The 24811-nt window shown below is 45.1% G+C and overlaps 1 protein-coding gene across 2 annotated transcripts in view; it reads right to left on the bottom strand.

The window, feature by feature from the left end:
* The window catches only part of LOC117001681 (BTG3 associated nuclear protein), a 113769-nt gene extending 101698 nt beyond the window's left edge, over positions 1-12071 (bottom strand). For both annotated transcript variants that reach the window (XM_033070145.1, XM_033070146.1), the window contains exons 1-3: positions 11970-12071; positions 1623-1748; positions 741-835 (exon numbers count right to left, since the gene is read on the bottom strand). In XM_033070145.1, coding sequence (XP_032926036.1) covers positions 741-835; positions 1623-1692 — 165 coding nt within the window. In that variant the 5' untranslated portion in view covers positions 1693-1748; positions 11970-12071. The remainder of the gene's footprint in view (positions 1-740; positions 836-1622; positions 1749-11969) is intronic.
* Positions 12072-24811: the final 12740 nt, after the last annotated feature.

Genomic DNA, 24811 nt, shown 5'->3' with positions numbered 1-24811 from the left:
TTAATGCCACTCACTTCAGCTTCCTGCTGAACAGCAAATCAAGAAAAGCAAATAAATAAAATCTGTTTTGCTAAGCAATCTTCTTGAAAAGAAAACATATTCCACTTGGGTTCTCCTGGGAAAACAGGCCATTAGAGGGAAGAGCTGCACTGTGTGCTTTGCAAACAGCAGCTGTGCCATCTTGTGGCCCTGCAATCACTGAGCACCCCAAACCCCTCCAGAGAGCTGCAGCTCCAGGGATCACCCCAAAAATACAGAATTGCACAGCACAGCAGCTGTGGCACTGAAATACTCATCAGCTACTCCCACTCCAGGGCAAAAACCAACCCTAAATCCCAGCAGGGTGACTGCTGAGCTCCTGAGCAGGAATTAAATGTGAATTATCCATCAGGAGAATGCTTCAAATAGTAACTTCAAGTATGCTGAAACTGTGACACAAATACATCCTCAAGTTCATCTTTTTTGGTCAACTTCATTTACTTTATCAAAAAATGTCCCAGTACTGATGGTTTGGGGCAGTGGAATAAATTTGGCGATACTTTATAGTGCATCTGAAATTCTTGCTACTGATTCTATACTGGAAAATCAGACAATTATCCAGATTTTTAAATGCATGCCTAAAAATGCACAAGGAATAATTCCAGTATTAGGTATACACAGTTTTATTTTATATTCTTGCAATAACTTTGCCTAAGCTTAATTTGCATTAGAAATAAACCCAGGAAAGGGCATTAAATCACCTTAATAGAGGGGTCCTGGCAGTTGATTTCTATCCTCTGACGTTTCAGGGCAGGTTCCACATCATCATCTGCCACCTCATGGTTCTCCAACACAACTGCAAAGGGAAAAAAACATTGCCAGAGTTTAGAACCCAAGAGGATAAAGCTCAAATTAAAACCACAAAAAGTGGAGAAAACAAAAGCATGGAAATTTAATTAAGATATTGAAGGTGTTCTTTGACACACTCAAATATCTGCCAGGGGATGGGACCAGGTTTGAGTTCCTCCACCAAGGTGAGCAAAGATTTTTGAAGGACTGGCAGGTCCCAGCTTTGCCTCCAACTCCTTGGGACTATTCCTGAGATAACTTTTTCATTTTCTATCAGAAAAGCAGCTTTTTGGCCTGTGTCTCTCATTTCCATTATTGTTCTTTCAGTCACTGACTTGCAATGGCCACAGAGGACCAACATCCCAATATATTTTCACTTAGGAACTCAATTTCTGAGCAAGTGATGGCCAAAGATTTGCTTTCAGAAGTGTTTTTCAGTGTTACTGTCCAAAGAATTTTAATAATGGATGAGACAAACTGTCTTCCACACAAAACAATTCCTAATGGATGGGGGATAGTTCCCATTGGAGGAAAAGCCTGGAGAAAAACAAGACTGCAGGAATATTTCATTGGTTTTGGGGTTAGTCTACCCCTGCACAAAAAGCAAACAGGCAATAAAGCCTTTAGAAAAAAGTGAAATAAATAAAATAATCTGACCTAAAGGGTTTGGAGATACACAAGAGAAGCTATGGAAAATATGGGATATGGGTTTTTGGAATAAAAGCCTGGCTTGGATTTTAAAGAAAAGCTCAGCAGTGATTTGCAGTGAACATCTGCTGTAAATCTCCTCCTACCTGGATTATCTGGAGTCAGGTCCTCAACAGCAATCTGAACCACATCTGCCAAATCCTGCTCTGACATCATTCAGAAGCAGCAGCACAACCCCTGAGGCACCACTGCAGCTCCCCAGGCATGCACTCCTGCAACACAGCAGCAAGGGGATACACAGAATATACATCTGAGATATAGGAGAATATAATAGAATAGATAATATATATAATAATATACAATAATAGAATATATCTGTGAAATATTGCACACAGCACCAACACCTCTCATTCTCCTTCCATCCAGGATGCAGTTCTAAGAGGGATTATCCAGCTCACCCTTCCAGAAGAGGAAACTTTTCTGTCCCAGGGCTGATTCAGGAGCTGGGCTTTCCTTGCTATCCCTTGCACATTCCCAAGGGATGAGAAATTTTCAGGTTCACACTCACAAAGCTCCAAGCCACACCAGAGCTGCAAGAATTTCAAATTCTAAATCTTAACAGGCCTCTAAAATCTTCCTAAACTCAGTGAGTTTCCTCACTTTTTATTACAACTAAAGCAAAACTTGACTTTTTTCTTCAAGATGAACTTGCCTGTTTTTTCTACAGCTCAGCTCTGATGAAACCATTTTCAGGATATGGTCCTGATTTGAAAGTTTAAATATTTCTCAGCCTTGCTCCCCTGGAATTCTCAGTCCAGGGGATTTATTAGTGTTTTAAGAGAAACCTTCAACCTGTAAAATTGAAATAAAATCACTGCAATGTCTCCTAGCTGTGCTTTCCCCCAGTTTACAAAGGGCTGGACAAGGAATACCAAAAGATCAGTGGATTTTTTTTTTTCCTTTTTTAACCTGGAGTAAAAAAACACTGGAGAGATAAATGGAGATTTTACTGATGGAAATGATAATTCATCCATTAACACTGACATGGAACCAAATCCAACTATGCACAGTGATTTTCCTCCAACACTTGAGCCCAAGAAATCCATTAAGCCAGACATGGAGAGGATAAATTTTTAGGAGAGGAGAATTCTGAGGAGACCTCCCCACACCCCTAAACTGTTTACCCAAAATACCAGCACTGCCAGCACTGAGTCACTTGAAATTCTGCTCATGGTGAAAGACTTTTGGGCCAGCACAGAGCGTGGCAGCAAGCCCAAAAACCCTGGCAGTCCTTCCCTGCTGGTGGGTGCCATTTTGGCAAGTGGGATTTGCCATTTCTGAGAAGTGCTGGTGCCCAGCCAGGCTGAGCAGAACAAAGCAGCTGTGCTGCACTCGCTGTTCCACGGTGTCACATATGGCCTGGAGCAGGGACAGCCCTCCAACAAACACCAAAACCACCAAACTACAACAAAACCCAAGTGTTGAAAAGCTCGTTTATCCAGCTGGAATCTGCTTGGTTATTTACAGGATTCGCTGATGCGAATTTCTCCTCTGAAGGAATTGCAATAATTTTGTATATTTTAAATAATTATTTTAAATCCACTTCACAGATTTAGTCCAAAAAATCCTGAGTTTGAAGGGACCCACATAGATTATCCAAGTCCTGCACAGACAACTCAACAATCCAATCACATACCTTCAAAATTAAATTTAACCTTTCTTCAAATGATTTCCTGTTTCTAACACTCACTATCCACCTCTCACAGGTCATAGGCTGAAAATGTCCAGCTTCACCTCAGGAATACTCAAATTTCTGTCCCAGAGCCTTGAAACAAGGGCACAACACCAACCTACAACTGGCAGAGCAGCTACAACACCCAGAGAACATCAGTATTGTGTGTTTGCAACATCAGGGTTTATTTCCATTTACATTGATTTTATTCCAACCTCACACACAACTTGGAAGAAATCAGCCACAATTCTGCCTTTTCAAAGCCAGGATAAAATTCCCTTCTGCTGCCATGCTGTGTCAAAACATAAAGGGGAAAACAAATAAATTTTGGAAAATTTGGGATTTGCAATGTCCAAGGAAGCTGCAGGCAGTGCAGTTATCACACCTTGACAAGTGTCCCTGTCCCAAATTCACCATTTCAGCTTCTAACAGCAAATTGAACTGGTGGGGTACAGAACCAAGCCAGATAAAATGTAACAGGATGGGAGTCAGAGGAGTTTATCAGCTCCAAAAAGCTTCAGTCAATAAATTCAGAGTAACTTTGCCATTACAGTTTCCATGTACTTTACTCAGTGAAGTATTTACCAGCACTTCTCACGTAAAACACTCTTTTTCTTCAAATTTGCTCTGTATTCCCCCTAATTTCCACCTCCTGTCTGAAACCCTAGTCCCCATTAAATCTAAATTAAGTGTATGTACACTGGCACTGAGCCACCAGTGCTGAACTATTCCCAGGAACAAATTTTAAGTTCATAAAAGAGAAATATGAACAGAAAGCCAGGAAGCTGGGGATAAACCACAGCAGGGCCAAGGAACGTGCCCACTCCTCCTCCCCCATGGAATTGGATCAACACAGGGATATTTTATGGTCACTTTGCCCCTGTCTGGGGCAGTGGAAAAGATTCCATGAAAGGAGAACCTGGCCAGCCAGGCTCACACCAATTCCAGCCCAGAGCTTTTGGCACTTTTGGACTCTCCCTGAGAATTCCAGGAGTTCCTCCAAGTCCTGAAGTGAGGAACAGGTTCTGGTGGGTCCTGGAGGGATTTCCTCATCTCCACTCCCAACTCCTGGGCACCTCCAAACAGGACAGGTTTGGTGTGGCTTGGAGAGTTTTGTGAGTCTGAGCCTGAAAATTCCTCATCCCTTGGGAATGTGCAAGGGGAAACAAGGAGAGCTCAGCTCCTGTCTCACCCTGGGGCTGGAAGGTTTCCTCTGGAGGAAATCTTTTGGAGGTGCTGCAGGGGACCATGAGGGCACTTGGAGCTCCAGGCTAGAAAGCTGGGAAGGAACTGGGGATGCTGGGGACAGAGGGAACAGGAGCCCAGGTGAGCCCAGGTGTGCCCAGGCTGGCACTGCCCTGGCATGGCCACAGCCCCAGGGCAGGGATTGTCCCCTGGGTCACTGCTGAGTTCTGGTCAGGTTTGGGTCCATCCAAAACACACATTGAGGGAATGGAGAGTGTCCAGGGAAGGGAATGGAGCTGGAGAATCCTGAGGGAGCTCAGCTGGAGAAAAGGAGGCTCAGAGGGAATTTCTGGCTCTGCACAACTCCCTGACAGGAGGGGACAGCCCCAGGTCAGGCTCTGCTCCCAGGAACAGGGACAGGAGGAGAGGGAACAGCTCAGCCTGGACATCAGCAGGAATTTCCCCATGGAAAGGGTGCTCAGGAATTGGCAGTGCCCAGGGAGGGTTGGATCCCCATCCCTGGAGGTGTCCCAGCAATTCCTGAGGTGCCACTCAGAGCTCTGGGCTGGGCACAAGGTGGGGATCGGGTGATCCTGGAGCTCTTTTCCACCCTCAATAATCAAAATCCCATTTCCAACATTTGTAACCACTCAGAGCTCTTGTATCCCATTGCCAGAGCAGCTCTGCCACTGTCCCCCCTGTCCCACCCAGGCCAGACCCCACTTTGTTCCTCTGATCCTGCTGGATAAATCCAACTACAACTAAAAATTCTCTCATTTCCCCTCAAAAACAGGAGCAAAAAGCTTTGAGCATCCCCATAAGCACTTGCCTGGAAGTGGCTCCAGGACTGGAATACTCACAAAAAAAACCTCATCACAGACAACTGAAGATATAAATTTAAAGCTGATTAGATAAATCACATTAAATATCTCTGCCAATACTCTTACTCAGAATTGATACACTTAACACAGAATTCAATCAGCCTTTGTTTAATTAAGTAAATTAATATTTGTAAGCAACTAAATTAAATTCACCTGAATTCCAGATTAGCTTTTCCACACACAAGTTTAATGTAATTTAATTAATCTATTTTGAAACATTAATTCCAAATAATTCTTCATAGCAGCCCCTTGTAAACAAAGCTATTTACTGCAATATCTGATGGCTTTCCTGAGTCCCAGGGCAGCATTCCAAAGTGGATAATCAATCCCATCCAATGCCTTGTTAACACAGGAGAACACACACAAAACAGGAATCTTCTCTCTCATTAATTAGCAAGGGTAAATATTATCTTTTAAAAAATCAAAACATGTTCCAAAGCTCTGGAGTGTGCAATTGCACTGCTCTGCCTGGAGCAGCTGAGCTCTCTTGGACATTTCCCAGTGCTACTGATAAATGCAAAAACTCCTCTCAAATTCCAACCTGCACTGTGGTAAATATTCCCTGCTGGAAAATGCCATTTCCCTCTGCCCAACCCCAGAGCATCTAATGTTCCTCTTCTTCTTCTCCATTCCACTTTTCCTCTCAATTGATTAAAGGCAATTTTTAAACATGGCATTTCCATCCCAAAAATCTTTCTACAACCACAAGGGATGATGGAATAGTTTGGGTGGGAAGGGACCTTGAGGATCATCCCTGATAGCTCCAGGTGTCCCAGCCCTGCCAGCTCCAGGTGTCCCAGGCTGCTCCCAGTGTCCCAGGCTGCTCCCAGCCCTGCCCTGGGCACCTGCAGGGATGGGGCAGCCCCAGCTGCTCTGGGAAATCCATCCTCACTCCTTCCCAACATCCCAGCTCTCCCTGTCCATGTAAAACCATTCCCCTCAAATTAATTTTGTTAATTAATCGAGCCCAGCAGCTGGTTTTTCTGAGCCAAAGGTCCTTATCCTTTAAAAGCTCTGATTTAGTGACTTTTTAAGGTTTTCCAAAGCAGGTGAACTCAAAGCCCAGCCCAGTGACAGGAATGAATCCAGCCCAGTGACAGGAATAAACCCAGCCCAGTCCAGTGACAGGAATAAATCCAGCCCAGCCCAGTGCTGATCCCCAGGAGCAGAGAAGTGACCTCAAGCTGCACAGGGATTATGGCACAAACATCACCCACCCTCCCCAGGGAAGATGCACAGGACAAAACACTCATGAATTTGGTTTTTATTTCAATCCCTCAGGCCTCATCCCTGCAGGCAAACAGCCCAGAGGGGCACTGAGCTGCCTCTGAGAAAGGAATAATCCACATTTATCTCCACCTGAAGCAAACTGTGGAACCCCACACAGCAGCACCCCCAGGGCAGGACAGGACTGTCCCTGTGAAGGTTTCCAGGAACAGGAATTCCCCTCTGGAGGCTCCAAACCCCTCTGCAGTGTCCTGGGAACACAATGGCAATGTTGGGATCATTCCAGATGTGACTTATTCCCAGAATTACAAAGCTCAGGACACAACAATTCTCTTTTCAGTCTCTCTCTGTGACTTGCACCAATTTTCTAAGCCAGAGCCTGGCTTTTCCTCCCTGATAAAATCACTTTGGTTGGCAGCTGGAACAGAGCCTTCCTGCACTAATTCCCAATTCCCAAAAAAACCAGCAGTGCAAATGTAGCAGCATAAAAAGCAGCAATTTAAGAGCATGCAGGGCTCAAAGCACCATAAATCCAAGAGCCTCCTTTGAGCCCCAGCTCTCTGCAGCCCATCACAATGGGAATAAAAACTCATTTTAGGAGGAAGAGATCAGATTTACACTTCCTTCTTACTACCCAAAACTACAAAGGAGAATAATTCCTCTTAGCATCTGTTTGGCTGCCACCCTTATCCTCAATCCACCTTAAAAAGCAAGGAAAAACATTGTGTTTCAATTAAATTTCATTGTCAAACCACACAAACATTTCAGTTTAACAGCTCCAAAAGGAGTGCAATAGTAGACAAGCAGCTTTAACTCAGCCAAAGATTGGGGAAAATGTCCATTCTCCCAAAAAAATGACAGAAATATTCCCTATCTGGGAAAAGCAGGACACCAGGCACAACACTGTGGAGATGGAGAGATCAAATAAATATCACTCACAGAGATATTGTGGTGATGGAGTCTAGTGCAAATGGTAAAACTCAAAAAGGAAAGAGTTGCTCCAGGAATAAAGGAGTTGGAAACTCTGAAGTAGAAAACCTCCCAGGGAGGCAGAAACTCTCAAGTATTACCACAAAAACTCCCATTATTATTATTATTTTATTGTTTTGCTTGCAGAAATATTGGGGTTTTTTTCATTCCACCTGGTACAAGGAGCTGTTTTGCTTGGATATCTCTTCCAAGCCTGGCACCAATCCTAACACAACATCCAACAACTAATCCAGGAATGCCTTCCCTGTGCTGCCAGGAGCTGAGCACAGCCGTGGCAGTGGGTGGTCACACCGAGCAGAATTGCAGCCCAGATTTCCCTGGGGAAATCCTGCTGGCAGTGAGTCCCCATGGAGCAGGGCAGGAAATGTTCCTGGGGTGCCAGCTCTGCCCCCAAGTGCTTCACACACCCAAACAGAGATCTAAATTCCATTTACAGCCATTCAATCCCATTGAACTACAGCAGGAACCCCCGGGGAAGGCTCCAAGAGCTGCAATTCTGGCTCCTGGTGGGATTGTTCCTGACAGGGATCATTCACACCACGCACGATTTGTAGAGGTTGCTGAAAAGCAGCAAATGTGAGAGCAGACCCGCCCAGGCAGCACATCCTGTCCCGGTGTTCTCTCGTTTTCAGCCACTAGATGGAGGATTTTTATTGGGAACAGCTGCAAAAATCCTGCAAGGATTTCCAGGGGAGGAAATCAGGGAAGGTTCTGGGCACTGCCCAGCTCCCCAGGAGAGTTTGGACACTGCTGCCAGGGATGCTCAGGGAGGGATTTTGGGAATGTCCTGGACTGGATGATCCCCTCCAGCTCAGGGTATTCCAGCATTGCAGGAAATTCAAACTTCCAGGGTAATTTCATCCACCTTGCACCATCCCAGCCCATGCAGGACATTTCCAGGGATGGAGCAGCCACAGCTCCTCTGGGAATCTTCATTCCCAGCATCCCACTTATCCCTGCCCTCCTTCAGCCAGGGCCATTCTCTCTCAGCCTGGCAGCTTACCTTTAGCAACAAAAGAGAAAAATAATAATAATTCCTAATTTTTTCAGATTTTTTTCCTCCTATGTGCACTGCAATACACTGGAAAAGTTTGTGATCCAGCAATTCCAGAGGAGACAAGGACAGCCCCCAAGCTGCTGCCACTACAAAAAAAAACCCCAAAAAGCAGGAAAGTCAACATCAAATACAACCTGCTCACTCCAAAGGCTTCCCATGGATTTTCCTGCTGCAGGCATCAAGGAAAAGGAAAGAACTCCAGCTGCCAATCCAGACCTCAGCCCTGCTTTATAACAGAGAGGTAGCAGGAGCTTCAAATTCTTGCCAGAAATATTAATGGAAATCAACTGAAGAGCATCATTTCAGCAGGGAAACATGAACTGAGCAGCTCTTCAGAACTGGAATTATTTCTACAGGATTATTTAAAGAGCTCTGGGATCATGGAGCTCACCCTGTGCCCCATCCCCACCTTGTCCAGAGCTCTGAGTGTCACCTCAGGAATTGCTGGGACACCTCCAGGGATGGGATCCAATCCTCCCTGGGGAAATTCCTGCTGGTGTCCAGGCTGAGCTGTTCCCTCTGCTCCTGTCCCTCCCCCCATTTCACCTCCAAATTCTGAATTTTCATTGACACCACCTGATCCTGCCTTGGCAGCTCCCCTCCCTGTATTTAAAACAAAAATCCCAACTCAAGTCAGCTTTAAATTCCCCAAACCTTCAATTCAGAGGTGTCAGAGAGGAGCAGCTTGGTCTTTAATACCTGAGCAGGGATGAAAAGAGAACTCTCCATCAAATCCCTCCATGATAAACTCAGATTTTCAGAGGTTTGAACTGAATATATTTTCCCTTAAGTGCTCTAAGTCAGGGGTTACAAACAGGAAGCAACATAAAATGATTCTGTTCAACAGACACCACCACAAATTATTTTATTTCAAGTCCCACATCCCAAGGGTGTGATGAAGTTAAACCTTTTGTATATTTTTTTCAGTCTAACTGGTTGCAAAATTCACCTTTAAAAACCTAAACCTGCAAGGAAACAAGTGCTTTATGTGACTGTGAAGATATTTTATTCATTTTACTTGGGGAGGGGTGGATAAAAAAAACAAAAAGATTATGATGATTAGCCTTTCAATGAGTATAAAAGAGAAAATTATTTCAGTTGTCAATATCTAAATATCAAGTTTCAAACTAAAGGAAATCAACCTGTGACCAACATTTTATTGGCAAAGTTCTGCATACAAAGATTTTGTGATTCTAATTCCAACCACTGGCTTTGCTCTGTCTCCTCCCTCAATTCCAGTTCCAGGGTTCCTTCAAGGAAAGAGATGAAAACCCTGAAATTCTGACAAAAATAAAGGAAAATCCTCGAATTCTGACAAAAATAAATAAAAACCCCTGAAATTCTGACACAAATAAAGGAAAAACCCTGAAATTCTGACAAAAATAAAGGAAAAACCCTGAAATTCTGACAAAAATAAAGGAAAAACCCTGAAATTCTGACAAAAATAAAGCTGTGTGTTGCTCCTGCACCTCCAGAATTTAACAATTTTTGGGGAAAGCTCAAGATAAAAAACCAGAGGTGAACTCCTGACAAGCAGGAGCCTCTCCTGAATTCCCTGGCTGTGAATCCCATGGGACACCACAGCTCCTTCCCAAGCCAAGGTAAATCCACAATCAGCAGCTCATTGGGACTAAAAGCTCATTTTTTTTCCTCACCTGATCACCCAAAATTCCAGAAAAAGGATGTTAAAGTCAGCACAGGCAGGAAAGGAGCCTTTTCCAAGTTTATTTATTGGAGCAGGTGCCTCTGGAAGCTGCACAGCTGTGAGCATTGCTAATTAGCACCACGCCCTTAATGGTTTTATTCAATTATTCTGGATGTTATCAATCAATTATTCCTCTAAAAGCACCTCAATTAACACCTGCTCTGGGAACCTTCACACGGCTGGGTGATTCAGACAGAAAAGCCAGCTGTAGAAGAGATGATAAACTGGAAAAACGAAATCATAGAATGTTTTTGTCCTCTGGAGAAGATGGAATGTTTCCCAAATCCAGCCTCTATCTTTTTATTCTCTCAATAAATTAAATTATCTTTCTTCCTAACATCTATTACTGAAAATGGAACTGCTTCCATTTAATGATGGGTTCAGCATCAGTTTTGTTTTCCTGGTGCATTTCTATAAATAACTATTTAAAATACATACAATAAACACTTCCTCACAGAGAAAATCGTCTGTTTTGAGAGTCACTGCTGTGAAATTCAAACACTTTTTTGTTTGGTATTTTAAAATTTAGGTTGAAAGAACTCAAATTATACAAATGTCAGGTTTGCCTCTGGAAATCTTGGTAGTGACAGGGCACCCCACCTCACACAGAAGGTAACAAAGTACCAAAACCACTCCAAAATACCATTTTAAAGCTGCTTCCACCAAAGCAATCTCTCAGTTGCTAATAACCCTTGTTTACTTCAAAAAGTCTTCCCTGGAGAGCTCCAAAAATAAACTGATCCATAAACTATCCGTGCCATAGCAGGATAAAATGACTATATTTGGTGAAGCACACAACTTGCCACTGTGGATGGATTTAAAAATAAAACCAAAAAAAAAAAAGGAGGAGGGGGAAAGAGGAGGCAACACTTGAATTGGAAATAAGGGCACAGGGATACCGAGTGTGTAGAGAGAATCCTGGAATATTTGGGTGGGAAGGGACTGTAAAACTCATCTCGTTTCACCTTCACTGTCCCAGGCTGCTCCAAGCCCTGTCCAGCCTGGCCTCGGGCACTGCCAGGGGTGCAGGGCAGCTCCAGACAAACCTGTGCCAGATTCCCTCTCCATGTGCCACCAAGCCCTCCGTGTCCAACAGCTGGCTGGTGTGAGGGGACAGAAACCACCGAGCGTGCCCTGGATGTGCAAAGCCCCGCAATGAGCACATGGATGTGCCCCGGGCCCGGCTCAGCGGGGCAGGGATGGGATAATGGGATGGGATAATGGGATGGGGGAGCGCTCCCAGCCCAGCCGAGCTCCGAACACATCCCGGGGGACAGGACACCGAGCCAGCACTGCGGAGCCCGGCAATGGGGGCGGGGAAGAACCAAACCTTCGGCTGGACCAGACCTTAGAGCTCATCCCTGCCATGGCCAGGGACACCTTCCACTAACCCAGGCTGCTCCAAGCCCTGTCCAGCCTGGCCTGGGACACTGCCAGGCATGGGGCAGCCGCAGCTTGTCTGGGCACCCCGTGCCAGGGCCGCACACCCGCTCAGGGAGGAGTTCCTCCCCGATCTCCAACCACGGGTGACCCCCATGAGAGCGATGAGGGAGGCGCGCGGCCCCCCCGCCTCGGCCGCTCCCTCCCCGCCGGCTGGAGGCCCGGGGAGCGCGGCGGGAGCGCGGTGAGTGCTCGGTGTCCCCGTGCGGGGCCGTGCGGGCGGCCGAGGGGTGGCCGCGCTTAGCGGAGGCTCCCGCCCGCGGGGCGCCGCGTTACCGTGTGAGGCGGGCGCCGAGTTCTCGTGGTGTTTTGTGCGGCGGCTGCGATAATGGCGTCCTTCCTCGCGAGAGATCCGGCCCGGGGCCCCGCGCCGCGCACGCGCCGCGCCCGCGCGCGCGATGCCCCCGCCCTTCCCCGCCGAGGCGCCGCAGCGGGAACCGGACTACGAGTCCCAGAGGGCAGCGCGCGCGCCCCCGCAGGAGCACGCCGGGACCTGTAGTACGCGCGGGTGGCGCGGGGCGTGCAGGGAGATGTAGGCAGGGAGTCACAGGGTGCCGGCAGCGCTGAGGGTGGGAGAGAGCTCCGGGATCCTGGACCAAATCCTCACCTTAGCCCAGCCCAGAGCACCGAGTGGAATTGCTGGGACACCTCCAGGGATGGGGATCCAAACCTCCCTGGGCACTTCCAATCCCTGACCCCTTTTCCATGGGGAAATTCCTGCTGATGTCCCGGCTGAGCTGTTCCCTCTGCTCCTGTCCCTGTTCCCTGGAGCAGAGCCCGACCTGGAGCTGTCCCCTCCTGTCAGGGAGCTGTGCAGAGCCAGAATTTCTCCCTGAGCTCCTTTTCTCCAGCTGAGGTCCCTCAGGATTCTCCAGCCCTTTCCCAGCTCCATTCCTTCCCCTGGACACGCTCCAGCCCCTCACAGCACTCAGCAGATTAAAGCTGGATCTGCACCTCCAGAGTCACTCACTCCATCCCCATCCCCTGCTCCTTCCATCTCTCTCCTCCCTCTCCGGCAGCTCCTGGAGCAGGATGAGCTGGGTGTCACGGAGGAGGAATGAGGGAAATGTCACCGTGCCCAGAGCCCAGCCGAGCAGCAGGGATTTGCTAGATTAGCTCATCAGCCTCGCCCTTCTGTCACTCGTGCTGGGAGAACAGGAGGGCTGGAGAAGGTGGGAAAGCACCGGGAACCTTCTGGGGGTGATAAAAATATGCTAAAAGCTCCCAAAAAAAGAAGCATGGAGGAAGTGTATGCATATGGCTCTGAAAGAGGCCAAAGATCAGATGATTTTATGTCTTTATATAGCACGATGTTGCCCAACAAAGACCAACCACACTTCACTTTTCACCTTCACCATAGCCAGCAGCGACTTTCAGACTTCTGCATTGAAATATTCCTTAAATTAGATAAATAAAAACCGCTAACTGAGATGTTTAACGGGGCTCTGCAGTGTCATGTCACACAGCTGTGTTTGTCCAGACACCTGCAGGTCAGGAAATTGTTCCCTGATGCAGGTTTGGAAGCGCTCAGCTGAGCCTGTTGATTTATTTACTGTGTTCTGCCCCTTCACAAGCAGATTGGGCAGTTCAAAGGTTAAACCACTTAGAATCTGACTTTTCACACTGGATTATTTCACTTTGCTAAAGAGTTTCTGCTGGACTCAAGCAACTGCAGGTCCCAGCTGGTAGAACAGGAATACAAATATCCCTAGAACAGGAATACAAATATCCCTGTTCCACCTGCTGTGGGGAGCTCTGGAAAAAGCTTTTGCCATCCTAAACCAGCCCAATGTAAAAACTGCCCAGTTGTCTCCTATTTTCATAATCACAAGGATTATTAATTTGCTATCACAAGGATTATTAACTCCTGTTTGCTGGAGGTATGAGGTGCTTGTCCTCTGGAGAGCCATGAATTGCTTCCCAACACAAACACAGAAATTGTCATTGTCATAAACCAGTTCTAGTATTTACCCAAAGTTAATTTATCTCAAATTAACGGCAGGAAATGCTGGCGGGATCCAACTGATGTGTGCAGCTCTGATCAGAGATAACAGCAGAATAAACAAATAAAACAATTTATCCTCAAGGGAGGCTGCAGGTCTGATCCAGCAGCTGAGAATCCACAATCACATCACCCCTTGGAAGAGTTTTCCCTCTTTTCCAGAGCAATGAGTTTGGATTTTTTTCCAAAGCAGGAGGCATTTCTTTTTAAAATTATGGATGACACCAATAAATCATGGAATCATGGTTTATCCTGTGTTTCCTTGAGGCTGCACAGCCAGAAATGACAAACACTTTATGCAGCACAAAGTGAAAACGCTGGCAAACAGCAGGAGGAGCAGGATATTTCTGTTAAATCTGCAGACCCAGATTTGGCTTTTAGTACCAATGTAGCAATGAGTGAGTGAGCAAAGGGGAATTGCTTCCTGTGCTTCACAATCCCCTGAGCTTCAGGAGCTGCCAAAAGTGAGCTGTGGCTGTTTCTGCAATGATTGAATGAAATTCAGTGTAACCCCATTCAGGGAATGAGGGCCTCACTTCACCCTGGGACAAGTCTGCCTGTGAGAAATGCCAAGAAGAACTTGATACACTGGGAGGTTTATTCTGATTTAGACCACGATAATTTGCTCAAGTGCCTACATCAAATCCACTCTTAATTTCCTGTCCTCATATAAAAACAATGAAGAACTTCAGGCTGCTGATATATAATTTAATTTTTTAATTTTACAGGAGAAAATATCCCCTGTTGCCCTGTGAGTCTGTTGTCCCAAATAAAACAAGGGATTTCTTTGTTATTTTATTTCCTCACATTTTCGTGCTCTTTTTTTTTCCAGTCTCCTGCATTTGATGTCTGTGCTTTGCCATGTTATGAGGAATAATTTGCTTTCAGGAAGTGTCCAGCTTATTTCAGCCTGCTCTCAGCATTCATTTTCTATTGTTCTCTACGGAAGTTGCTGCTTTCACATGTTTGGTGTGGATCAGGAGAGATTGGGATCTCATTCATTGGTTTCCTTTTTTTTTTTCATAAGGGAAAAAACCCTTCCTGTAGCATCAAAAGTAAAAAATTAACACACTGTGCACACAATTTTGCAGCTGCAACAGGAAAATAAAGGTTGCCAAACAAAGCTTTTGTTTAAACAAGTGACAGACATCCCTAATTATCCTCAGTGCTGAGCATGAGGACACAGGGAAGAAGGATGGGGAAGAAGTGAGCAGGGCACAGAAGTTACTCCAGAGTATTTGCTGGAAGAGTTTTTTTTTTTTTCAGAAGGATAAAATCCTCAATTACATCCAAGTAAAAAGAGTACTTGAAGCTCCCCTGTTTATTCATTTCTTGTTTGGATTTATTCATTTTCTCTATAGTAACTGGAGAGGAAACAAACCCAGCTTTATGAACACAGCCTGTCCTATATTGTGACAGTGATGTTTAAGGAAAAGTTACATAAAATACCTCTTTAACCAAGGAATATTGGTATTATTTGTAAATGTGCTGTAGCAGCACATGAGGAGAAACTTGTTTAATTTTCAGAATTGTTCTGAGGTTTGTAACAATACAGGGCAGCATCAAGTGGGTTTTATTCCTGTATCAATACTCTCATCTCATTCTGGTTTCTGCAGAGTAAACTCTGTTTTATTCAATGATAAAACTCCTAATTTTCATGAGCAGGGATGAAGGAAGGGCCCTGAATCCCCTCAGCAGAGAGAAAAACACCGTGACACGTTCTGCCACCTCTCTGGTCAAAGTCCATGGTCCTGTAGTGTCACTCCTGCCAGCCTGGGGGACAAGGTGAGAAGGGTCTCAGTCCCCTCTTATTTATTTACAGACTCTGCATCTCCCTGGACACATCATGGAGAGAAAACAAGATGGGAGTCTCCTTCCCTGCTGGGAAATGTGCCCCTGTGTTTACACTTTGCCTGGCTGGATCTTCCAGCACCACTCACAGCTCCTTTTCCCTTTTACCTCCCCTCCACAGCTGAGATGTGCCCAGCCCTGGACAGGTTTGCCCCAGACCACATTGATTTGGTCAGGTACCATTATCATCTGAGTAATTTTTTGGGAAATATCAAAGCCTGAATGGGATTAATTCCACTGACAGATTTGAGAGGATTTTATCCTTCTATGGTTCTAACCAGAATCTGACCATCTCATCCTGGACATGCATCCATTTTCATACACCCAGAATTATTTGTGACTCAAACATTACAGCTGTGAGAGGTAAAATAAACTGAGAGGAGATGTCCAGCTGTGGCCAGGGTGACAGAATGTGCCTGGGCAGGTTTCCACACAGCTCCACGTGGCAGGAGGGTAATCCAGGTCAGCTGGAACCTCATCCAGGGCAACAGAGGCAAATTCCAACCCTTGGGATGGTGAAATCCTGCTTTTCCCTCCAACCTGGGCACTGCAAAGCTCTGGAGACAGTTTTCCTGCCATTCCAGGTGTTCTCCAGCAGGGATGAAGGTCCATGGGCTGTACCAGACAGAATTTTCCAGCACATCTCAGGAATTCCCCCTGCTCAGCACTGATGGGGACAAATCTGGAAAGTTCTGTCCTGTTTGGGGACCCTGATGCAAGAGAATGAAAAAGCAGAGGTGGTTCCCGGGCTGCTGAGATGAAATGTCCAAAATGTGGAGATTAAAAAGCCTTCCCTCAAGTAAAACCATGGGAAATGTGAGCAAATCCTCAGGGAAATGAGGGGCAAAGCCTCAAATCATTACCTTGCTCCCTGGGGAACCTGCCCTGTGACATTTGTAGTCACTCCTCAGAGGTTTCCACTCCTCAGCAGCAAAATTCCCAGGCAGCTTCCCACTGATCATCCTACCAATTAGACAATAATTAGGTGAGGAAAATGTCCCTTATTAAATCACTTCCCTGAGATCTAGTTACAGTAATATAAAAACAAGTAAGTATTGGCAACGCTCTAATAAAAAAAATAAATTAAAAAATAATCCTCTCTGCTCAGTCTGGAGGCACTGACAGCAAAAAAAATCTAAATTTTCACTTGTTTCATTTCTGTGAAGAAAAAGAAGCCAGATTTCATTGTGTACAGTCACACTCCTCACCCAAATGACACAGTTATGAACAGCTGATGGTTCAGCTCTTTGGGCAGAACTCAGAGCTGACAACACAGGCAGGGCTGGCAGCTCAGGGGATAAATGACAGCAGTAAGGGACACTGTTAAACAGGAGGGGTGGGAATTACAAACAGCACAGCTCAGCTGGCCACCAAAGAGGATTCCCTGAGCCTGACACCCTGGGAGATAAGAGATGGCAGGCAGATGTTCCATGAAAATATCACCAAGAATTTTCTAATTCATAACACCAGTTTGTTAAAAATAAATTAGCAAACCCCCCCTCCAACAGAACACAAATCAGAACCATTGAAAAATATTTCACAGGTAGTTTGTGAATTATAAAAGAGTAGGGCTTAATGGCAGAATGTAAACACTCTTATCATTATCATTCTTGTTTTGTCATTGATGGATTCTGGAGTTTTCAAAGCACACCCATTTAGGTATTTAATGGAGAGAAAAGAATCACATGAGTTGTGTAAATACTTTCATTTTGTCATTAGCCTGAAGGGTTTTTTAATTCAGCTTTGATAATCCTCACCTGCAGCCTCCACCCACCACGATGGGCCAGGAGCCCATTTAAGCCTCAGGTTTGGCTTCAGTTTTGTCTTTAGGAAGAACTTAGGATAGTGTGGTGGTTTTGGGTTTTTTTGGTTTTTTTTTTTTTTTCCTCTGGGAATGCCAGGGCACCCTTTGGGTCAGGCACTGCTGTGCTGCCTTATCCCTGACTCCCTGGCCTTGGGAAGGAGAATTCCATCTTTAATGGCTCCTCATCTTCACTCCTATTTGGCTGATAATAATCTGAAATATTGGGAAATTTTTACAGGAATAATTTCTTCCCTCTTTTTCTGTTCTTGGCCTGAAAAACTGCAGCCATGACTTGGATGTGTTGGTGCAATTGATGTGGATTTTTCAGTTGGAAGAAGAGCAGAAATCCCAAAGAAAAGTGTGGGATTTTCACACAGGGTAACGAAGTTACTGCAAGTGACCCTGGAAACAGCAAGACAGTAACATTTTTGCCTTTGTCACTGAGAAGTGGGTCAGGAAAACATCTCCCTCTGTCCCTCCCACCCAGAAATTGTAGCTGGGTCCATGTGTGAGCAATTATGTCACTATTTTTAGTCTACACAAAATTAAGGGATTTTTTGTAACAAAGTTTGTTGTTGGCATCCCTGTTCTGCAGCTCCTCGCCTGCAGGGCTGCTGTGCTGAATGCTCAGAGCTAAAACGTTTCCTTTGATGGGCCCAGCCTTGCTGGATTTTGGGAATTCCTCGGTGTGAGCCCCAGCTCGGGGCGTTTCAGCTGCTCCTGACAGCACCTATCAATATTCAAACACACAACTACTCAAATTCACAGTGTGTATGCACCAAGGAGTGATAAGAACCCTCTCCTTGCACACCAAAGAGTTTTCTGCAACCATTCCTGTTCTTGGAGCCAGATGAGTTGGGGGAAAAAAACCTCTGGGAAGCACATGTGGAATAATCATCAACCCGCCAGCCTCTGGAGAGAGTGAAGAAGACAGTGCAGGGACAGGTTGAAAATTAACTCCTGGCTTGGCTCCACCTCTTAACCAGCTCAGGGTGCTCTCAAAATTCTTCCTGAAGAAGCCTCAGCGGAGCTGCAGCCCTTAGGATGGTTTGTTGGTGATGCTGAGAGGGCAGTGAAGGTTTGGAGAGCAGCGATGAGCGGGGTGAAGGTGGCAGCTCTGGCGTTTCTCTCCAGGAACCTGAAACAGCTGAGGGCTGTGCCAGCACGGCCCTGCAGCCTGGCTGCCTGCTCCAGGAAAAACAGGAATGCTGCCTGTAAGTCACCTCCTCTCATCCCATCCTGGGCTGGGTATGGTTGGGTGGTGTTCGTGTTTATTAGTGAATGAAAAAGGGGGATTTGGAGGAGTGAAGAAGAAAGTGTGTGTAGAGTGAAAGAAATGGAAATATTTCGTGGAATTTCAGGGTTCTGCTATCTGCTGGTGTTGGTTTTTTGTGACTCCAGGATGTGGCTGGAGGAGTGAAGAACAAAGTGTGGGTAGAATGAAAGAAATTGAGGTACTTTGTGGAATTTCGGGGTTCTGCTATCAATGGTGTTGGTTTTTTGTGGCTCTGGGATGTGGCTGGAGGAGTGAAGAAAAAGGTGTGGGTAGAATGAAAGAAATTGAGGTACTTTGTGGAATTTCAGGGTTCTGCTATCTGCTGGTGTTGTTTTTTTGTGACTCCAACCTGTGATAAAAAGCAATCATTCCTTGGGAGGCTTGGCTGCTTTCAATGAAAACTGTGTCCATGAGCATAACTCAAAACACATTTAGCACAAATTGATTCTGACTGGCAATTTCATAGCCACTGCAGTGTTTGATTTGGAAAATGAGGCCTAGAACGAGCCACAAACCCCTCCAAATTTGCTGTGCAGACCTCCAATAAATCACTTTGAGCTGCAAGATACTCCTGGAGGATGTTAAAGATTTAGTTATTTAAAATACTGATTAACTTACTTTCAGATAAGATGGGGCCAGCCAGAGATTGTCTACTCACTGTTGGGCAGATAATGTCAGCTGCAGAATAGTAGAGAGTAATTTTTTATAGCTAGAAAAACCTTTTGTTCTTTATTTTTTTTCCTCTGTAAATTTATTCAGCATTATAACTTCTCCCAAAGAACAGAGCTTTGAACATTTCATGGTGACCCAGGGTGAGAGGATCCCATTTCTAGAAGAGCTCAGACCAATTTTTTCCATGCTGACTGAATGAGCCACATCTGGAATTTTTTCACTACTTTTCCTCAAATTCCTTTTTTTCAATTTAAGACAGATACTGTTTATTTCTTCAGCCTTTCTCTTCTCTGTGCCATTCGTGCAGGAAATGCCAAAACAAATTTTGGGAAAGCCCTGTCTTTGGAGTGGCTGCTTTTGGCAGGCAGGGAGTGGACAGGAGCTCTGAGTGAGGCAGCCTGGGGGTTACTCCACAGTTACTCACACCAGCCTTTAACAACTCAAAGGCTGACAATTCCTGGAGCTTTTGGATTCCCCTTGAGACCCTGCAAGGAAAAAGGGCTTTTCCTGCACTTCACTGTAGAAAGAGGGGAGAATTTAGTGTGGATGTCAAAATTCCCAGTGGTGTGGAGGACCTGGGAGTGTCTGTGCCTGCCAAGCTCTGAGGTGGAGGTTTCAGCCATTCATTTTTTAGAATAATTGCTGGAAATGCTCTCCATGGGGATTTTAAAGCCTAATTTAGGAATTATGAGCAGAGCTGAATGGCCTTCTCCTTTCTTGCCCTTTTAGAAGTGGATACAAGAAAAGCAGAATCCTTCAAGTTCTGGGGTTTTTTTTCCCCAAAGAACTGTACAAGTCCTGCAGGGACAGACAATCCAGATGTGCCATCTCCAGGCCTGCACACACCACTGCAGTGCCTCCCTGAATTGCCCAGGAGTTTCCTTCCAAGCCCTTTCCATGCTGAGTTCCTGAGCCTGCATGCATAATTTTAATAATTTTTTTTTAATGCAGAAGATAAAGGCTCTGTTTGCTTTACCTCTCCAGCTGGAATTACCTCCCCCTTATCTGGGCTCAGGCACTGCCTCCTCAGCCAGGCTCCTATCTCAGCCAAACACTGCACAGAGGAGAGCTCAGCATTTCCCAGCCTGCTGCTGCTCCCCTGTCAGCTCCATCTGTTTGATAAAAAGCTCTGGGCTGTTTATCAATAAACCACCCTAAATCACAGCCCCCATCTGACATCAACTCAGCAGAACTTTCAGCACCTTGTCACGATGGGCCTGAGCCAACCAGAGCTGTTATCTTCCAAAATCTTGATTCAGACAAAAAAAAAAAACCTTCAAGGAATTCAACTTCTCTTGGATTTCCTCTGCAATATTCAGTCCCAGTGGCTGAAGCAGAGCTGTGGTCCTTTAAAAGTTTAGAATGGCTCTTTACTGAGTTTCAGCAGTGTGTGTATTTTATTTTCTTGTTCAGAATGTGTTGCCATGGCAAACAGGGCCTTATTTCCTTCCCCTGGGTGAGGTTTCTCAGCTCTTCCTGCCACAATCTGCCCTGGTTTATCTCATTTGCAAAGAAATCAAAGCACTTGATTCAACAGGTATTTTTCTTTTCAAAGATTAAAACCTTTCTTTTCAACTGGATCTTGATTCCTACCCTGAAGCTTTTGATGCTTGCATCAATCCTGAATGGACTTTTTAAGAACTACGTATTTCTGTAATATCTATTTATTCCCTGTTGTCCAAGGCAGATAGGTTTGACTTGCACATTTCTCACCCCATCCCTCTAAATATTGTAAAAGCCACTGTTTGATCTGTAAAAATCTCATTCCAGCAATGCCTCATGCTCATATTCCCAACAGAAAATAACACACAAGGCTTTTTAAGGCTGCTGCTGGTGTAGCAGCACACAGCTCCCAGGTCAGAGGTACCTGCAATTTGAATTATACTGAGTTGAGCTGCTGAAGGAGGCATCAGTAACAGATGGTGATTTCTAAAGGTGAAGGTTTAAATTCCTAAATCATTCATTAGCAGCAAGCTGCAAAAAATAAAAATAAAAACCGTGAACTGCAGCATGTTTTAGTAAAATCTTCCCAGAAGCCAGCAGTGTCCATGAATGCAGCTCAGTGATGCACACACACATCCACAGCAGCTGGGCAGGAGTGGAAAATCAATTCCTGCCTGTTGCACAGATATTTGATTAGTCGCTCAAAACCCTGAACATGGATCAGATTGCATTGCTTGATGTTGTAAAGATATTTCTTCTCTCCTTTATGTCAGGGTTTTCCAAATTACCGGATCCATTCCGGACTCCGGCCGGAATCCGGTCCGGGTTTTCCAAATTACCGAGTCCATTCCGGACTCCGGCCGGAATCCGGTCCGGGTTTTCCAAATTACCGAGTCCATTCCGGACTCCGGCCGGAATCCGGTCCGGGTTTTCCAAATTACCGAGTCCATTCCGGACTCCGCCAGGAATCCGGTCCGGGTTTTCCAAATTACCGAGTCCATTCCGGACTCCGGCCGGAATCCAGTCCGGGTTTTCCAAATTACCGACTCCATTCCGGACTCCGGTTTTTCTTTGTCCATACATAATCCACACCTGATTATAAGCCGCACTTCGGTTTCGGACCAAAATTTTAGTCAAAATGCTGCGGCTTATAATCGTGAAATTATAATTTGATGATAAAATTGATGATAAAACATTTTTCCAAAGATTGGGACTACTTGGATGGCTCTATAGTTCTGGGAAAAGTGGGGAAAAAAAACTGCAGGGCAAATGTAAGAACCCCAAACATAAAATTAAATGGAGCATCACTGTGTCTGCTGGGGATTTTTAAAAAAATCAAATAAATCAGGCACAGATTAGGTCTGTTTGTGGCAGATCCCTTTTCACAGGTGGAAACTCTGGAATGGTTTGGAAAAGAAGATTTTGGTTATGTTGGTTAAGTGCTGGGAACGAGGTTTAGGGCTTAGGCTTCCTTTTTGCACAGGTAGTTTTGTCTTTTTGTCTTCATTGTCCAAACCAAACCATCTCCCTGGCACTGAGCTCCTGTTTTGAAGGGTTTTCTTTGAAGGATTTTTCAATTAAATGCTGGAGTTTTACTGAACTTCATGCTCAGGAAGAAGCAGCATGTACCTGTGAAAAAATGGATGGAGATTCTGTGAGTGACTCAGGAGGGGGACAAAAGTGTTGCAGGTGTAAGTGATTTCTCTTTAGTTTGTACCTCACCAGCCCATCATTTCTGAGATTATTTTTGTTGTGCTGCTCAGCCCACAAGAAGTGACTTGTTCTGTTCAGCTCGGTGAAAGACCCTAAAAAAAAATCATATTTTTCAAAACTTTGCAGGCTCAAACCACCAAAAGCTCAATGAGGTTGTGTTGTCTTAATGGCACAATGCAAAGCAGTAGTTTGAAGTTTTTTGTTTCATGAGCTTTAAACATACAGAAAAGGGATGGTTGCAGTTTTCTGTGATTTTTCTATAATTACAGAACCAGGTGTAATGTAATTTCTCAGCTGCCTGAGGTTATCAATTGGATTTAGATGACACAGGGTGGGCAGTAATTCGTCAGTAATTTGTCATAAAACCCCTCAGTGTCTCTTGTTTGTGCAGAATATAAAATATAAAACACCTGAAGCCCACCTGGGCTGTCCTGGCGACAGGAGCTGCCTGTTGTCCATCAGCAGCTGTGTCAAGAGTTGCCTAACCATGATCAATAGACTCTTAAATTGTGATTAAGCCTCAATCATGATGTTTATGGGCAGTAGGTCTTTTCAATTTCATTGATTTAATTGATTATCTATCTTTTTAAGGAAGCATTCTGTTGAGAATAGTAAATTAGCCATCCTAAAAAAAAAGTAGGGAGTCAAACCAAAAATTCATTTTGCTTGCAATTGAATCCTGCTATGCAAAAAAAAAAAAAAAGATTCTAGGGAGGAAGTGAAATGAAATTTAAGCCCAGTTTAACATCTCCACATCACAAGCTCTTTGTACATCTCCTGATGAGCTGTTTGTGATCATGCCACTCGAAGCAAATCGTTTGCCCGATTTCAACCTGCTCTTACTCAACTCAGGAGTACTTTAAACATATTGTGCTGTGGATGCAATGGGAACTTCTTACACAATGTTGGTGAAACAGGGCAAACACTTCTTGGTTGACTCTGCTTGAATATCTGATCCTGTCTTCATTTCAAAATCAAGGTGGGATTATTTTGGCCTCTTGCCTTTGTGACAGCCAAGAAAAGAAAACATAATATTAACTTTACATAACTTTTCCAAATGTGGCTTGGAGAGGGGACCCCACTGTGCTGGGGCCACCCACCTCTGTGTGGGTTTTTTTGGTGTGAGGGAATAAATAGTATTTTGTTGTGAGGGGATGCATTTAGTGTGAGGAGAAATACTTTTATGTGAGGGAATAAATATTATTTTGGTGTGAGGGGATGCACTCAATGCTAAAGAACCACTTTTGGTGTGAGGGAAAACACTTGATATGAGGAGAAACACTTTGGTGTGAGGGAGTAAATAGTATTTTGGTGTGTGGGGACACGTTTTTGGGTGAGACAATACTCTTATGAGAGGATGTACTCAGTGTGAAAGAATCACTTTTGATGTCAGGGAATAAATACTCAATGTGAGGGAAAACATTTGATAGGAGGAGAAATGCTTCCGTGTGAAGGAATAAATACTATTTTGGTGTGAGGGGACATGTCTTTTTGGGCGAGGTGATTCTCTTTTTGTGCTGTACCTGGTGTGAAGGAATTGCCTTGGACGTGAAGGGCCACACTTGATGTGAGGGAAAAAATATTTTTGATGTAAGGGAAAACACTTGATATAAGGAGAAACACTTCGGTTTGAGGGAGTAAATACTATTTTGGTGTGAGGGAATAAACACTATTTTGGTGTGAGGGGATGCACTTTTGTGTGAGGCAATACTCTTGTACTGTACCTGGTGTGAAGGAATCACTTTGGATGTGAAGGGCTGCACTTGGTGTGAGGGAAAAAGTATTCTTGATGTGAGGGAAAACACTTGATATGAGGAGAAACACTTCGGTTTGAGGGAGTAAATACTATTTTGGTGTGAGGGGAAAAAAATACTCGATGTGAGGGAAAACACTTGATATAAGGAGAAACACTTCAGTGTGAAGGAGTAATCACTATTTTGGTGTGAGGGGACATGTTTTTGGGTGAGGCGATGCTCTTTTTGTAGTGTACCTGGTGTGAAGGAATCACTTCGGATGTGAAGGACCACACACTTGCTGTGAGGGAAAACACTTGATATAAGGCGAAACACTTCGGTTTGAGGGAGTAAATAGTATTTTGCCGTGAGGCGATACTCTTGTACCGTACCTGTTGTGAGGGAATCACTTGGGACATGAAGGGCCGCACTTGCTGTTAGGGCACGCACTTTTATCAAGGACACGGAGACCGCTCCGAGCACGGGAAATGGCGATGCCCACCCTGCCCGGAGCTGCAGCGGGGCTGTCACGGCTCGGGGAGCAGCCCAGGCCGGCCCCAGCCCGCCCCCTCAGCCATGCCGGGAGGGCCGTGCCGGAAGGGGCCGCCCCGAGCCGGGCCGGGC

Source organism: Catharus ustulatus, chromosome 11 (genome assembly GCF_009819885.2).
Source record: "Catharus ustulatus isolate bCatUst1 chromosome 11, bCatUst1.pri.v2, whole genome shotgun sequence".
Classification (NCBI taxonomy): Eukaryota; Metazoa; Chordata; class Aves; order Passeriformes; family Turdidae; genus Catharus; species Catharus ustulatus.
This window is presented reverse-complemented; position numbering and strand designations above follow the sequence as displayed.